Source organism: Aspergillus affinis, assembly GCF_023601865.1.
Source record: "Aspergillus affinis strain CMG 70 chromosome Unknown NODE_127_length_104248_cov_91_105759, whole genome shotgun sequence".
Classification (NCBI taxonomy): domain Eukaryota; kingdom Fungi; phylum Ascomycota; class Eurotiomycetes; order Eurotiales; family Aspergillaceae; genus Aspergillus; species Aspergillus affinis.
This window is the reverse complement of record NW_026515908.1, coordinates 87,878-104,248: the sequence shown is the minus strand read 5'-3', so window position 1 is coordinate 104,248 and position 16,371 is coordinate 87,878. Positions and strand designations below refer to the sequence as shown.

Here is a 16,371-nt window from a genome sequence, read left to right as displayed (position 1 = left end):
TGCGTCGGCCGGGAGTCGAACCCGGGTCCCTTGCTTGGAAGGCAAGGATGATAACCGTTACACTACCAACGCTGGTTATTACTAATATGGAAATGTTTTTGAGTCATGTTCCATGAACCAAAGGGTTGTATGTTACAACGAGAAGATGGATCCAGAAATCAAAACAGTAGTGCAATGTCAGACAATACCTACGAGGTTGGCGTTCGGCAGGCCTCAGATATGCAGTATTCCATGTCTGAGTGTATGAGCTCACCCAGAAGAGCTAGTATGTAGCGAGCTGGATAAAAGTAGGATTTCATGCGAATACGGAGGAGGTCTATATATAATTCCTGGAGGCTAATTTCAAATATAGTTGAGAACCAAGAGCCAATTTTAGCTGTTGATTCTTGCGCTGACCTTCAATAACAGACCTGCAGAATAGAGTCATTAAGAAATAATACATATAGTCGAAAGGGATGGAGAAACAGCCATTGCGCAGGGCCTTTTCATCATCATAGCTTGCGGGTTGCTACACCGCGGATGCCTTACAGCCTCAGGCATGAATCTGGGCAGGACCACAGATTTATCTCAAACGCAATAGAAGATTGGGCAAGGTTAAATTGTATTAAAATGAATGAAGAAAGCATGTGCGGCTTTCTGTTATGGGCCTGTAACGTTATTTTCATTGTCAATACTACTTCTGAGATCTACTGTAGCTAGCTAGAAGTTACAGGCCCTGGGATATTTGCGCTTTGCTATATTTGGTGCTTCAGTGCTTTTTTCTTTCTTTTTTTTTCTTTCTTTCTTTTTTTTTTTTGGGATTCTTCATTTTTGAATTTTTTTGAACTTGTCTTTTCGTGTTCTTTCTTCGTCTTCAAACTCACTTCATTTTTTTTTGTCCCCAAGAATTGCGAAGCTTTTGATCGAGGTGTCCTACCTTCACAACTCACTCGCCTATTGCAATCCTGTGAACACCCACCATGCTTTATTTTAGCCGTATATCGAAGGTGGTTCAATAATAGACCTTCGATTGCAAAGCCAATTCCATCAAAGCCTCTCGAATCTCAACGCAACAGCTGCAACAACGACTGGCACAACGCTAACCAGCTCGCCCAACCCCGCAAACCTAGGCGGAATCCTGGCATTGACAAAAGCTCCCGCGCCAAGCAATATAGCAAAGAGATTGTATACGAAACTCCACCCGAAATTGAATCGGATGCGATTGATAGATTTGCGACTGATGCTAATGATGGTTAAGATGCCGGTGACGCTAGGACGCATGAGGACCACGTCGGCGGCGGATTTGGCGATCTCGGTGCCTTCATTCATGTGGACTCCGATTGTGGCCGCCGAGAGGGCGACTGCGTCGTTTGTGCCGTCGCCGCAGAATATGACGACTGGTTGGGTGGGTCTCGGGTTGGTGGAAGGCTGGGAAAGAAGGTTCTGGATGTATGTGCGTTTGTCGGCGGGGGTATATCGCGAGCGGACATTTGTGACTGGAATTTGTAAAGTGCTGGCAATGGAGCGGACAACACCGTCGTCGTCGCCAGAGACAATGTGTATAGATATTCCGCGCTCGAGGAGAGTCGTGACGGCCGAGGCAGAGTCAGGGCGAAGAGTATCTTCGAGGGTAAAGATAGCAGCAAGGGAGGCGTTGATGGTGAAGCAGAAAACGGTGAAACCTTGTTGTAGCATTGGCTGAACTCGAGCATCCGAGGAGAGATTCAGCCAGCGGGAGTTACCTGCGCGAAGAACCAGGCCAGATGATGTGCCCTCGACCCCTTTGCCTGTCACTACCTTTAGATCAGACACGCTGGAAGGGAGCAAGCCTTGATCTTTTAGGTGATTGGCCACAGCTATCGACACAGGGTGTTTATTTTCGTGCACCAGCCCAAGAAGTAGCGATTTGGCGGAGACGCAGCCGTTTTTGGTATAGGTTTCCTGATTGATCGACAGCTTGCCTTGTGTTAGTGTACCAGTTTTGTCAAAGACGACATGCGAGGTTTTGTGGGCCACCTCAATGCTGTCTGCAGATTTGAACACAACGCCTCGCTCAGCAGATATACCACTTGCAATTACAATGACCATCGGAACAGCAAGGCCGATAGCACAGGGACAGGAGACAATCAGCACGGTGATGGCATATGTCATGGCCTGGACTGTTGCCTCTGCGCCAGTTTGGTTCCGGATCCCAACACCAACAGCCACCCAGATGACAAAAGTGAGAACTGTCAGGGCGATAACGGCTGGAACGAAATAGCTGGCAACGCGGTCGGCGATATCTTCAATTTTTGGTTTGGATAGCTTGGCTTCATCAACCATGCCAGCAATCGTGCTTACGGTGTTATCCCCAACAAGGCGAGTTAGCCGAACATGGAGCACTCCTGATCCGTTAATAGAACCGGCAATCACCATAGATCCGATGTATTTCGAAACTAGATTGGACTCCCCGGTCATCATAGACTCGTCAATCTCGGAAGCCCCAGAAATGACCGTACCGTCCGTCGGGATTCTAGCGTCAGGCGTAACCTTGAAAATGTCACCGTACTGTAGGAGTCTGATGTCTACCTCGAGATCTCCAGACTCGCCAACCAGTACCGCAGTAGACTCTTGTAAGGAGTGAATAGATATCGACTCAACAGCCTTCTGCCGAGCCAAGGCACTGACATACCGACCGACCATGATCAGGGTCACCAATAAAGTGCTTGTTTCAAAGAATTGATCAGTTGGAAGTGGACGCCCAACAACTAAGTAACCAAATGAAACAATGGAGAATACGTAGGCCGCAGTTGTACTCAGGACGATCAGTAGGTCCATTTCTATCATTCTAGAGAAGACCAAACTCTTCAGCGCTTTCGGGTAGAATGGCCCGGCGATGACGAGCTGCACAATGGTTGCCAAGCCCAAAGATGCCGAGCTGTACGCAATCTCCCGTTTTGGAAGAGGAGCCCAAGCCATGACAAGAACTGGAATTGTCAAGAGGATCGATAGTAAAGTCATCCATCCGACATACCGGACATGTTTACTGCCCGCTTCGAGAGTTGGGTCATCACGAAAGGGGGCGAGTTCTAGAGGTGACTCCCAACCTTTTTCAACGAGATCTCTTGCACCGACAATTTTTGAATCAAAGGTGACGCTGACCGTGTTCTTGTCAACTGCCCGTATATCAGTGACACCATTAGGCCAGGGACGATCAATGAACTGATGCGAATCGCAAGGAGCGATCAGGTCGATGATGGAGCCTTTACTGCTCACTCTCTCACATCTGAACTCTGTGGTTCTTCCCAGATGTTTCATAACATCGGAGATGGAACCAAGACGAAGATCAAGATCGAACTCGGCTCGAGCAAGAACCAAACTTGTTTTGAGGTTCTTCACTGAGTCGACCATGCCAAGGGTTCGTTTGAGCTTTTTTTCGCATCCTGTACAGGTCATGCCGGAAATACTAAGGATGACATGCTCCTGGCTCGGAATCCCTTTTTCTGGATCAAGAGAGACCGATGCTGTTTCAGTCAATGGCTCTTTCAATTTTTGCGCATTCTCATCTGAGCAACATGCATCTGCGCACGACTTAGTGACACCAACGATTGCAGGCTTGGCGCAGCAGGTCTTCTCGTAAGCACTGTTTCCTACAGGGCTGCCATCACGGCTGCTTGTTTTCGATTGAGGACGTCTCTTGGTGGAAGATTCCGCTACACTCGTGCAAGTGCTTGCCCCTTTGGTGCAGCAATTCTCAGCGGAGGTACGCCGGAGAGTGCCTTCTTTTTGGAACGTATAGCTGCAGTGGGCAGCCGTTCAGGAGGTAGACAGCAAGACTCTTGTCCAAGAGCTAGCAAAGCACGACAAATACAGCCGAGAGCATCCAAAGTGGTTGCGTAGCTTTCTCGGATTTTGCGTGAATGGTGGTCACATGCTTTGCCATTTTGCATTCCTAGGCAGGAGCCGCGCGCTGCGGATCTTGCAAGAGATCTAATCGAACCTGTAAAATAGCATGAGCGAGTTGTCATAGGGATTCGTTGATCGGTGCTTTACCTCTGGAGGTGGATCTTTGCAGCGCAGCACGCGTTTCCCCACTTTCGCATTCACGAAGGGCAAGAAGGCCAAGACAGGACGTGTCGCAGCACGGCGAAGCCTTCAATTTGCAACAACTGGGTCTGTTGGATTCTTCATTTCCCTGGGGGGACTGCTCCACAATAGAACAGCAATCCTTTTTGTGGATTGCTTGAATCGGTTTTCGAGCACAGCAGGTATCGAGGATGGGATCTCCCTCAATGACAGACTCATCGATTCCCTTTCCTTTGTCTGTCGGTTTATCGCAGAGTTGATTCTTGATAGACGATCGCACCTCGAGTGTCTCAGGCGACGAGACGGCGGAGGTGCCGGGTGGACCCGTTGGTTTGCAACAGCCAGATCCGCAACCCATAATTGGCACTTCAGTAGATAGAGATAGATGTGACAACCTCCTTGATGATTTAATGCTTAGAACGAGCGGTTGAATGAAGAATGAGATGATAGGCGTCGCACGGAGGAGGAGGGAGGGATCGTCTGCTTTGGGTTTAGCGTCACTCGGAGACCTCCGGACGATCTGCCTGCCTATTCTGGTTAGCCTGGCTAGGGGGTGACGGGTGTTCCCGGAATAGCTGTACCGATGTCAACAGAACTCGAGCTACGATTTCTCATCACGCGTATAGTGTGTACTAATGTTCAAGACTTTCTTAGGGAATATTGCTTTACATGGCAAAAAAGTACGGAATTCATATTGGAGTTTTCTCGTGTTCACAGTATAACCTACTACCCGCAATCTAAATGTATTCCCTGTCTTCGTTCTTGCTCAGAAGAAGACAACGTACTAGATGAACTCAGATTCGTAGATGCACTCAGTTTCGTTCAGTTAATTCGCGGGATCGAGAAATCAGAAGAGAATCGATACTGTCTCCCGACTCAACACCCTGCAGGAGAAGCCTCTCAGCCTAGTGTGCCTTGTAGTCAACTTGCATCGCCTCACGGGCAATTTGCCTCAAACGATCCCCCCCTGCCTTGATGTCTTTATCGGTAGCCCAGAAACGGTAATACAAGCCAGGATATAAGAAATCCCAAGCATAGGTTCTGCGACTCCTGTCGGTTTCTCACTTGTCGGGGCGGGCGAGGGAGAGCGCGTCCATGGCGTCCTTGAGCAACTCATCATCAGATGAGTAGTAGCCACCAATTGAGGCGCGGATGCCCCAGATGCGCTAGTTGCCCTTTGCCATGGGCTTTCTATGCATGGTCATCGGGTTGTAAAAGACGGACTCCGACTTGGCCGTAAGATCCCATTCTCTGATCGTATACGGCATGGCTGATAATTAAACTGAAAAAGGATAGATAAGTTGATGTTAAGTCGTGATGGAAGATAACAGAATGATATTTTGACATTTTGGCTGGTGGCAAGCCAGTATTTATACTACAGCCGTCAGATGGATAAAAGATCAATCCGGGTTATCTTGATTTGATGATCAATGATACAAAAAATGGAATGTACCGTTAAAAAGGAGAAAAACATAAAACCTTTATAAACGCGATAATAGAAATGGGTTCCTTGGCGCGAAGACAAAGGGGGTACTCGAGCCATGAACGAAATAAACAAGAACAATGAAGGGGAGGACCAGTTACCAGACAATGAAATAGTCTCACTCCAACTGGGAAGTGGATATTAGGTTGTTCCTGGGAATACCGGAACATTAGGACCATTGTCCTTCAGTGGCATTTAAATAACACAATCGATGGCAATAGTGCCCCTCGCTTCCATATTGATATAGATGATATATCTCGGTTTTCACGGCGCTGGGAGGAGACAGTTTGAACGTATTACTTTATCACAACCGCGATTCTCGAGGTAAAGCTGGTTGTGGATTCGTTCGAGGTATATTTCCTGCTGTATACGTCGCTTGTTCCAGCACTGGTCGTTGCTCGACTTTGGATCTCCCGCCTCGATGAGATCATTATACTAGCTGGTAAAACATTTGAATTTGGATGAGCCGTTGAGTCATGAGCACCGATGGGAGAATTTCGAAATGAGCATGACTGTCGAAACTTAAAACTGACCTATCTACAATTAGGTCCTTTACGGTGAGCACATTCCATGGGTATGGTCCCGATCGAACGCGAGAAGTGTTCAAAAGGATAGTACGATTTATGGACTTTGCATCTCTGGAGTGCGCCTGTCTATCTGACCATTCCTACACCCGATTTGATCTTCTATGTTTTTTGTGATGAACCCAGGTATTGTACATCTTGAGCTTTCATTCATCGCGTTGCTCCGTGGACGCTGGACTTCGATACTCAATTTCCTTTCTACTGAGATGCTACATCTTCAATCTCTCAGACTGGGCTCTCATTCGAATGCAGACTCTAAATGCATTTGACCTCTGCGTACTTGAGAGAATCTCGATGACTTCCCTCTTACGGCCGAACGTTCGACAAGGCCGAGTTGGTCAAAGGTCGTCGATTTGAACCTTCTTTACGAGGTAATTTCGCTAGTATGTTATCGTGAGTGCGTGACTCGTTAGTGAACCATTCTCAAGTTTGCTAAGTGTCTAGCGGGTCAATCCGGATACTCCCATACTAGATAGTCTCCGACTTCACTTTAGGAACATCTATCATCCTGAAGACAACAAAAAAGATTAATTTGTCACGCTGATTAGCACTTGAATGATAGATACAATCACAACTGTTTCATACTTTCCGTCTCTTTTCCCGGCCCTGCCGTATGTCACTCTCAGTACCATCCTGTTTCTCATCTCCCCCCTCGAAGTCCTCTCTCCACGACCCGTCCTTCACACACATGTCGTCTCCGTGAAGTCCGATATCATATGCATTTTTCATACTGTCAAGACAGATCTGTCTTCGCTCATCGAAATCAAACATGGGTTTGGGATATGTCTTTATCTCATCATTGTCGGACTCGCTTCCGTCGCCCGTAACCCGACATCCCCATTTCTTCTGGTCGGGAATGGGAGCCTTCCACGGCTCATAGATATATTTCTTATCGAACTTTGACAGTTCAGGAACGTAGTGACGGATAAGCTCCCCTTTGGGATCCCATTTCTTGCCAAATGAGACGGGCGAGTAGCATCGGTAGAACTGCGCGAAGAATGCTGTGCAGGAAAGCCACATCCAGTTGCCAATATTACAAGCTTCTTCATCTGTGAATTTGTTAGTATTTTTATGTCCAATGACGGCATAGTTTAACTTACGATCGAGCAACCATTCCTGGAACACTTCCGCGCCCCTCTCCCAACTCACGTAGCATCCTCCGCGTGTTAGAAAGCAGGCAACACTGTGTCTACCTAGGTGGTGTATCCAGCCTTCCTGCTTGAGCTGGCGCATCAACGCGTCAATCCACGGAAAGCCTGTTCTGCCATCTCTCCACCTGCGAAACCATATCTCTGCTTCTTCGGAATCGACCACGTAGGTCCTGTCTGCCGGCTGTTCCTTCCCAGATGTCTCAATATCGGTTGATTGAAGGTGCCAGTCAATGAATCTAACAACCTTGTTTCCATATGTCCGCGAGAAAGAATGTCCAATAGCTGCTTGTGCTGCGAAGTACATGTCACGAAATAGGAGCTGTCCGGGTAGGTTTGTGGGTATCGTAGAGTTTGCTTTCTTTCGCTTTGCTCGGTCCTCTAGAACAGATTGGACCTCCCACCAGAACTTTCGAACAGACAAACTGCCGAAATGCAGATGTGGCGACAGCAGGGTAGTTGATTGTGGCTGGAACGCGGCAGGCGATGTTTTGGGCTTCTCAAATGTCCCGACGTACTCATCGTCTTTGATATAATCACTCAAAATATTCAGTGCCTCCTTCTCGCCTCCTTTATGTGGCGTTGTGATCTGTGACGGATCGATTCCGATTTCCTGCAAATTTGGCACTCCAAAGTCATCTTTCGGCCCCATGATCTTGACATATTGCTCATCCTTCTTCGTTCGATACTTCTGATTAACATCTGGATTGGGATCAACACCATCGGGCTCCAGACCACTCAAATCCATTTTCTTCTCGTCCCACGGATCCGGGATTTCCTCCGGCGCATCGACCACCTCCGCTGGCCTCCCCTTATTCATCCCCTCAACGGCCTTCTCAATCTGACTCATGCTCATCGTCGGCTTCCCACCGTTTTTCTGGACGACTTCATCCGGGTCGAACAAGTTTCTCCCCATCTTCACAACGACCTCGACCCCAGCCTCCTTAGCCAAGCGCATCACGGCCTCATCGCGATCCCGCGCATAAGCATCCGTATCCTTCTCAAACACCAAATGCGTCACATCCCACTCCTTCCATAACCTCGGGAGCACAGTCTGCGGCGCTTCGCGCACAACCCATAACTTCTGCTTCGGGTTCAACTTCGTGTACGACTTCGATAAGTCGCTCTGGCATTGAATCAGAAAATTCCAGCGATTAGGCCCGACACGCGCCCGATACACATAGTGCGGATCCCATGTCCAGACGGGAAGAAAGATCGAGGGTTTCAGGTTCAGTGCTGCGTGTAGGGCGGGCGAGTCATGCAGTCGTAGGTCGGTGCGGTGCCAGTAGAGCACTACCGGATTCGAAGCAGCTTTTCCTTTCATTCTCTGGGAAGTTGAGTGGCATTGGTCTGGCAACGGTAGATTTCATTCAAATTCAGGGTTTTCGCGGCTGTCTTCTATCATCGAGATCGCGTCGATCTCGATCGATCTCGATGACGTCATGCAATGATCGCATCTTCCCCGTATGCAAGGGGTCCAGAATACGGTGACCTCATCGCATTTCGACCGGTGTTCTAGATTCTTACCGGTTTCGTCAGTACTCTCGATTGAATTGTTCGTATTGCTTTCTTATTTGGGTGTGTTCAGTCTACGGTAAGTATCGTAATGGGTCGGGGCAATATGTACTGTACACTCGCCTTGAAATAAAACATGATATAAGTCAAATCTTCACCCTGTAGCTCTCAACCTCCTTTCCTCCCTCCACTTCGGACCTAATCGCACAATAACCACCAATGGCAAAGACCCGACTAACATAACTAGTCCGATAAACGTAAAACACCATTGCCTCCCCATGCCGTCGATCATCGGGACAATCAGCGCCGTAGCCCCCGCTCCTAAGAGACACCGGCAAAGATTGTTCGCAGCGGTCGCCGTCGCCGCCTTTCCGGGATAAAAGTCTATCAGCAACGTGCTCACGGTATTGAACGCCATGCTGAGACACAAGCCACAGAAGAACAGGATCACCAGTGGCGCAGCGATATGCGTCTCGTAATGCGCGGCCCAGCCGAAGGCGATCACGGCAACGCAGCCTACCACGAGCGGTGGAACCATAACTTGTACGCGGGCGCGTTCGATTGGGAAAGCGGTTAGATCTGTTTGACGGTTGGCGACGAGTTCAATGTTCAGTCTGTGAGCTGTCCGACGGAAATTCCAGTCCTGAAGATAGCCGTTTGAGTAGGCGGCTATAAAGCAGCCTGTGCCGATGGAGATGTAGCAAAGACCGACCTGGAGGTCGTTGTAGCCGTAGATCTCGGATAAGAGGGAGGGTAGCGAGGCGGTGATGTCGTAGTATCCGGCAAAGAGGATCGCGTTGACGAACAGGAGCAGCGAGGTGTCTTTTTCGAATAAGATGCGCAGAGCTTGAATCGGGTTGGGGCCGCGGAATTTAGGTCGATTGCCCGTGTTTGTGTCTTCAGTAACAGTTGTTTCTGTGTGTTTTCGGGACTTCATATAGTCCATGACTGACAGATTCCACCTCTGTGGCATCAGAGACCCATTCCCAACAACCCGACGACTAGTCTCCGGGAAGAAGAGAACAAATTGAACCATAAAGACACCTGACATGATCGTGAGAAACCAGAAAATAGCCCTCCATCCCAGATACTGCGCCAGAAGACCGCCAATCACGGGTCCTAGACTAGGTCCAAGCAACGATCCTGCGGTAACCAGACCAATATATGATCCGCGCTTGGCGGCCGTCGCGATATCAGAGACGACGCCTGACGATAAAGCGATAGTGGCGCTACTCCCTGAGCTCTGCATGCACCGAAGAACGAACAAGGCAGCGTAATTGCTTTGCAACGCCAGTCCAATGTTCGCTGCTGTATAGATGACGAAGCAGGCCATGTAAGCTGGCCGACGACCAACGACATCTGCAAAGTCGCCGATGAACATCGGCGCAAGACCTTGAAAGATCTACTAGTTGTTAGCATTGTCCATTGAATCTACGCCAGACAACATACCATATACGACATAACCGTCAAATTGATAAGTGAGCTTGACACGTGCAAATCATCCGCCAGTGTGTTCAAGGCCGGGAAATAAATATTCGCAGAGATCGGCGAGAAGAGCCCAGCCCATGACGCCGTAAACACAATGTAGTAAACTTGATATTTCGTAAACACCGTATAAGGCTCCGATTGCGTCCGTGTTGCCTGAGGGAGCTCTGTCTGGCTCTCTATAGTTTTCTCCATCTTCGCTGGAACACTTTTCTCTCTATATGCAAAACCTAACGCATGACCCATTTATTGTTCGACGCCTATCGTCTGGGCGGCAAAAGCTTCAACGGTCCCGTATACCCGACACTGTTATGCCGAACAAATGGCGACCACGCTCGAACGGTCGCACAGAGGAGATAACCTTATAGGAGCTTAAGTTTCAGCTCTGGGTCCTTCTCGTTCAAGCTAAACCGACGTGCATCAGGCTGTTATACTTCGATGAACCAACGCACTTGGCAGGGGAAGCGGAGAAATTTGAAGAGAAGCAATTTTTGTGGTCTTCCCCATCGATTTTGGGCCATTTTGAACAGACCCGCCTAGGATTAAACCCATCGCAAATTCTTGGCTAGGATTGGATGATAAGAAGGCGCTTTATTAGGTGTCGGCGGAGTGGAACCAAAATGGCATGCGGAGAAGCCTGAAAGACGCAATTCTGTTGGTCTGCGATGTCGGATATAACGGCACAACTGGCGGTTAGCGCCCGAGAGGCGGAACTTTTGAGCAATCAAATCCGATATTTTTGGTCTTGTGTGCGGGAGAATGCACCGGTTTGAGGCTTTCCATTGGCGCCAGCTTCTGTGGAGCCAGGTGATGCCTTGGTGCCTTGATGCCTGACCCCTCTGTCAATCCGCCGCTGTACCAATAACCAAACTCGACAATATGCTCTCGCTTTAAATATGCTTCAATCGAATTGCATAAATAGCGTAAAGTCATTTGTAACATCAACACCTGACTAGAGTGCTTGCTATGGATGCCTCACGGATATGCAACCTAGAAACTAAAGATATATTAACCCAAGATCCGGCCTGAATTAGTTAAGTGACAATCACAGATATCACAGGACAGAGACATGAGACCATGAGATAGGGTTACTGGTAGCTTAAGAGCATTCAAGTCTGCAACATCTATGAGCTGAATCTTTTGAAGGGAAACTTCTATAATTGAGCGGTACGAAACTGCATTACTGTAGATACCCTGCCATTTGCGGACGTATGAGAATGTTGATAACCAACTAGTATCGTGGTTCTATATGCGATAAAATAACGCAATGTACTGTGTAGTTTGCTACAAGCCCTACATGTATTCGAACGTTGGGAAAACCTCAAAGGTGGACGAGTCCCGAAAGATGGAATCAAAGAAAAAATAAGGTGGAGAAAAGAAAATAATATTGCATATAATGATATTGTACAGGGATTAAAGGAAATGGAAGGAACTAGGTACAAAAATTATCTGAGCCTAGCTTCAATATATAAGAAAGATCCGAATCACCGTTGATCTGATGGATAGGTAGGATTATAGGAGAGAAAAAAACGGAAATCAGGAAACAATCCCCCAGTCGCTACCTAGAATGTAACGGTCACAGGAACTTCGTTCAGCTGGATAAGCGGGATAGGACGCATATCCGAATCGCCAATCCGATCTTTTGGCTTCCGTTTTAAGCAGGTGAGGCGTCGAAGGTGACCCCAGAAACCCTCGTATCCGCTAAGTACTTCTTCCTTATTTCCGCGTCGAAACCACCTGATATAGCTCATGCTTTCTCCAAACTCGACCTTATAAGTTGCGCCAATATTGATCCCTTGAGTTTGTCCGAACTGCGACACCCATGACACCTTGTCATATGCACTTTTCATTGAGAACTTTTGTCGAACCTTCATGGTATGGGTCACTCGGTAAGGCACACCTGGCTGAAGAGTCACGAAATATTGCTCATTTTCACGATCGACGGTGTAGAGGTCTTTGGAGGAATAATATATACTGGTCTGAGGCGGTCCAGACTCTGGCGCTTGAGTCTGCTCAGCAGAATCAGAGCTCACCAGCTCAAGGCCACCCTGGAAGAAAACATTCCCTTTGGGGTCGAGCAGAGTGTCGTGGATAAACACTGTAAGAGGCTTGCTAACCTCATTAGGCATAATGGGTAAAACAGCCGTGAGGGTGACTGTAAACGGTGTTCCGTTGTTGTGCTTGTGCAGAATGTTTGATGAGGCCGAGGCGGTGACGTTGATATGCGTTGGCCGTGTTGGGTCCTCAGAAGCCTTTTCAGAAGCCCCCGGCATAGAGGCCATAGTTTCTGGTGTGTTTGGAAATTCCGTTCGAAGACACCAGGTCTGAACGAGCTAGGAATCTTCTGGCAAAGTATTTGCGGAACCTCGAGTTGATCTCTTGAACAGCGTGAAAGCAAGTATTGATTCAAGGTGTTCAGTTGAAAGAGGTCAAGGCGGCTGAGTGATCAGGTTCTCCATTTTAGGGCGGGATCGGTGTCTTTATATACTACAATGCAAAGCGTCTAGACAATTGACTCGCCGCATAATTCAACGGAAGATTCATAATCTCCTGTTGCCGAGTTGACGGGACAGCCCGGGATATTGTGCCAGAGAAAAATAAGACCTATCATGCAAGAGACATTATGAAAGATTTGGAACAGCAGGTTCACAACCTTTTGGAGCGGAGGTATTATTTAAATGAAAATATAGGTTGGGTGTTAGTAGTGCAAGAGCCCTAACATGGCATCAGGAAAAAGGCTTCACACCATCCATGTCTGTGTAGTTGACAAGCAGCTGCACTTCCACGCGCATAGTTCCTGTATATTTGTGAACCAGTACGATTAATGATATAGAAAGTATACCCTTCCCGTTAAAGACCTGTTCAAGTACTAGGGGAACTTAGAGAAACAGACCTATCAGTGTTTCAAAATGAAAACACTCAATTGCAGTTGGGGATGATAAGATTTCTGAAAACTTCCTAAACCAAATTTCTCGTTTCCCCCTGTAATTATTTAAGCGTCCTCTGCGGTGGTTCCTCTCTAATAGAACTTATTACTTCTTACTCCCTAAAAGTTTCTGTCTCAAAGTTGTTTCGTTTTCCAGAAAGGAAAAGTTGGTGAGATCATGAGAGCTTAACCCATCCGAGCTAATATTAATGTTCAAGTCGCATGTAGGTTGTTTTTCTTCAACGGTGGCTGGACTGGCAGCGATCCAAGACTAGGAAACCGATCGTTAGCACTATAGTGATACCCGAGGTAGAAGACAGTAAGTATATTACCTTCGGGAAGGGCCAGTCCGAGAAGTGAAGGAACTTAGCTTCTTGAAACGCGGCCACGGGATCCCACGACTCAAGAGGATTTCCCAAATAATCGGTGTGTCTTTTGGATCTGAATTCCCCCGTCAAGATATCATACGGTCGATGGGGAAGAATGAGGGCACTGTCGCGGTATAAATTATTTACAATCTCCGTGTCATAGTCGGTGTTTCCCGCCTCCGAGATGGCTTTCAGGATACGATTAAATTCGAAGTTCGTCGGCCGGACGAGGATAAGCTGCGAGCTGAGAATTCGATCGCTGAAATTGAGCCAGTAGGCCCGGGGCATTGCCACAGGGGACGGCGGAGAGAAGAAGAGCTCATCCATGGTCTGGAAAACGGCATCAGCGACAGGAAATAGTCAACTATTTTTGAAGGAACCACGGACTTGCAAGATGGTGGAGTCCGAGTCTAAACTCAGGACGCGATCGTATTGTGTCTGGTTGAAAGCGAGAAGCTTGGTATAGCTGTCCGCCCAGGTAGCTGAACTGCTATTAGTTGTGGGAGTTAAGCATCAGCGTAAACATGGGGCAGCTAGAGAGGACACCCTTGCCAGCGGACTATGAGAGATGCAAGACTCACCATTACCCTTGTCTCGACTTTGCACCTCTATCGGCATCAGCTTGACTCCATATTCGTCCCGTGCCTTGCGAAGCAGTCGGCTCGGTAGAATCGTCCTTCTCGTCCTGCAAGAAGGCGGAAGGGTACATCATCAAACGGTCAGGTTTACTCCCTAGGCGATGTAGAGCCTCAAAGAGCATGACTGAATTACACAAATAGAGCGTGTTGGTGACATATTCCGCGTAGGCGAAACGGGACCAGCCGACGGGTGGGCCCCACTGAGGGTGATGATTGATCATTAAGATGATACACGCAGTTGAAGGGTAGTAAAAGAAAAATGACCACGGCCAAGAGAGTAAGAGAAATGACAGGTATTGTCCTCATAACTCTTGGGGTTACCGATGGTAGGGACATAATTTTTCACTACTCTCAGCCAGCAGCTCGCCAAAATGACATCAACACACGACCCGACGGAGTGTTCGGGCACAGGAGGGGATTTTGAACGGAAGCACTGGGCAGAACGCCACCTTAAAAGCAGTGATTGAGCGGGACTCAGTCCGCGAGCATAACCATAATTATTGGTGGCAGACAAAGTATAATCAATTCAGGCGTTTTCTGGGAATTCTACTGGCGGAGGAACCATGAGCAGCAGAAACAAAGGGTGCTTGGTCGCTCGATTTGCAACGGATATATCGGTAGTGCATTGTATATCATTAACGGTATGTCATATTTCATCCAGATCCTTTCTCTTGAGTGGACTTGGACAGCCGTACCGACCAAGACAAGAGCATGGATCTCACCCCCAGTTCGGCCAATGTGCTTTGAAGAGTTCTTCACAACAAGATGACATTTTTTGGGTGTCGATGGAAACAATGAAAACGGGCCATGAGAGGGAAAATGAGAGAAGAAAAGACGCGAAGAAGCAAACTAAGGTAGGAGTGCCTAGATGCGACAGAAAGAAGTAACACGATGTAAAGACAAAGGAAGGGGAATTAAATGAAAATCGAGTAGCGGGAGGGGACCCAAAATCAAAACCACACCATAGACACCGCGGTACTGGTTTGGCATCTCATAATGTTAGGGCCGGTTGCTCCTCTAGGGTTATTAGAGTTAGGAGTGGACATAACATCCCAAGGTGGCTGTGACAGAAGATCGATTCAAGCTCAGTGAGCCACATCAGTCGCACGATTAACCAGTCATGTAGCTTATACCTGCCGACATCTGCTAACGCCCCTGTACAAAATGGAACAGCTTTTCAAACGGAACGAGCTAGTTAATGAATCATTGTCTTTCTACTTTATTTTATAAAACATAAGACCTACCCACGTGGCTTAGATAGCACGTACAGGGCAGACCCGCGGATAGAGTAAGCCGCTGCATAATAACCAGTGTATATAGTAAGTTAGTAACAAAAATAAGAACACAGTAGGATGAGAGGTCTGCCCAGGGGAGGCAAGAATCTATCAGTTAACATGAATGCGTAGAACGAGCGGCTTTTGCTCCATTTTGTAAGATATTTAGCTTGAACGAAGCATTAAAAAGTAGAAAATAGGTCAACTAACAACAGGACCACTCTCCAAGCTAGATGAGAAGGACCTACAGCTCTATAAAGATCTTAGTAAGCGCTATATCTTGATTGTAATATCAAGACCTATAAAAAGAGTTGGATTAAGGTACACTTATGTTAAAAGTTTTATATTAGGATTAAGTATATTAACTTACATTAATATAATTATAATTGATTACAGGAGATAAATAGAATATCCTAATCGTATTCATAGACCACTGAGTATATCGGACAGTGGCATGGTTATTATAGACTCAAATATATTTCATTATATCATCGAGTGTATATATGAAAAAAAGCCACTCAAATGATTAAGGTACGTTATATGGAGCGGAGAAACTAAGAGGTCCTTGGAATCAAGTAACATTCTGAAGAACTAAAGAAGAAGAATTAATACAGACAAGGGAGATGACAGAGATAAAGAGCTTAGATAGAGGCTTGGGTTAGGCCACCACTAATCACACGCGGTATGATACGGTAATGTAACAATGACATTATTATTCCGCTCCAGTCATGCTGATCTGACATATCTCGGGATCTAGAGGGAAAGATCCATAGAGTCAGAGGCCCTAGTGGGTGAAAAGCCCCTCCGCGTCACAGTTGCTCTTTTCATTTTATGCACTGTAGGTGTTTCTGGTACATGTATGCCAGCACTAACATCTTCAGCTTTTAACTAATCTAGTTGATTGAA

General features: G+C 47.3%; 3 protein-coding genes across 3 annotated transcripts; all 3 read right to left on the bottom strand.

The window, feature by feature from the left end:
* Window positions 1-1,026: 1,026 nt before the first annotated feature.
* On the bottom strand, window positions 1,027-10,454 carry KD926_001355 (copper-translocating P-type ATPase; the record flags this gene model as incomplete). Its single annotated transcript, XM_053105054.1, has 7 exons — window positions 1,027-3,671; window positions 4,012-4,568; window positions 5,110-5,210; window positions 6,697-7,160; window positions 7,212-8,584; window positions 9,014-10,176; window positions 10,224-10,454. 7 exons carry the CDS (start codon window positions 10,452-10,454, stop codon window positions 1,027-1,029), a joined length of 6,534 nt encoding a protein of 2,177 aa, XP_052951757.1.
* A 1,367-nt stretch (window positions 10,455-11,821) lies between these two features.
* On the bottom strand, window positions 11,822-12,541 carry KD926_001354 (uncharacterized protein; the record flags this gene model as incomplete). The annotated part of the gene is made up of 1 exon (XM_053105053.1): window positions 11,822-12,541. One exon carries the CDS (start codon window positions 12,539-12,541, stop codon window positions 11,822-11,824), a length of 720 nt encoding a protein of 239 aa, XP_052951756.1.
* A 750-nt stretch (window positions 12,542-13,291) lies between these two features.
* KD926_001353 (nucleotide-diphospho-sugar transferase) lies at window positions 13,292-14,412 on the bottom strand (the record flags this gene model as incomplete). The annotated part of the gene is made up of 4 exons (XM_053105052.1): window positions 13,292-13,456; window positions 13,518-13,883; window positions 13,941-14,043; window positions 14,141-14,412. The coding sequence occupies 4 exons, from the start codon at window positions 14,410-14,412 to the stop codon at window positions 13,292-13,294; spliced, it is 906 nt and encodes a 301-aa protein (XP_052951755.1).
* Window positions 14,413-16,371: the final 1,959 nt, after the last annotated feature.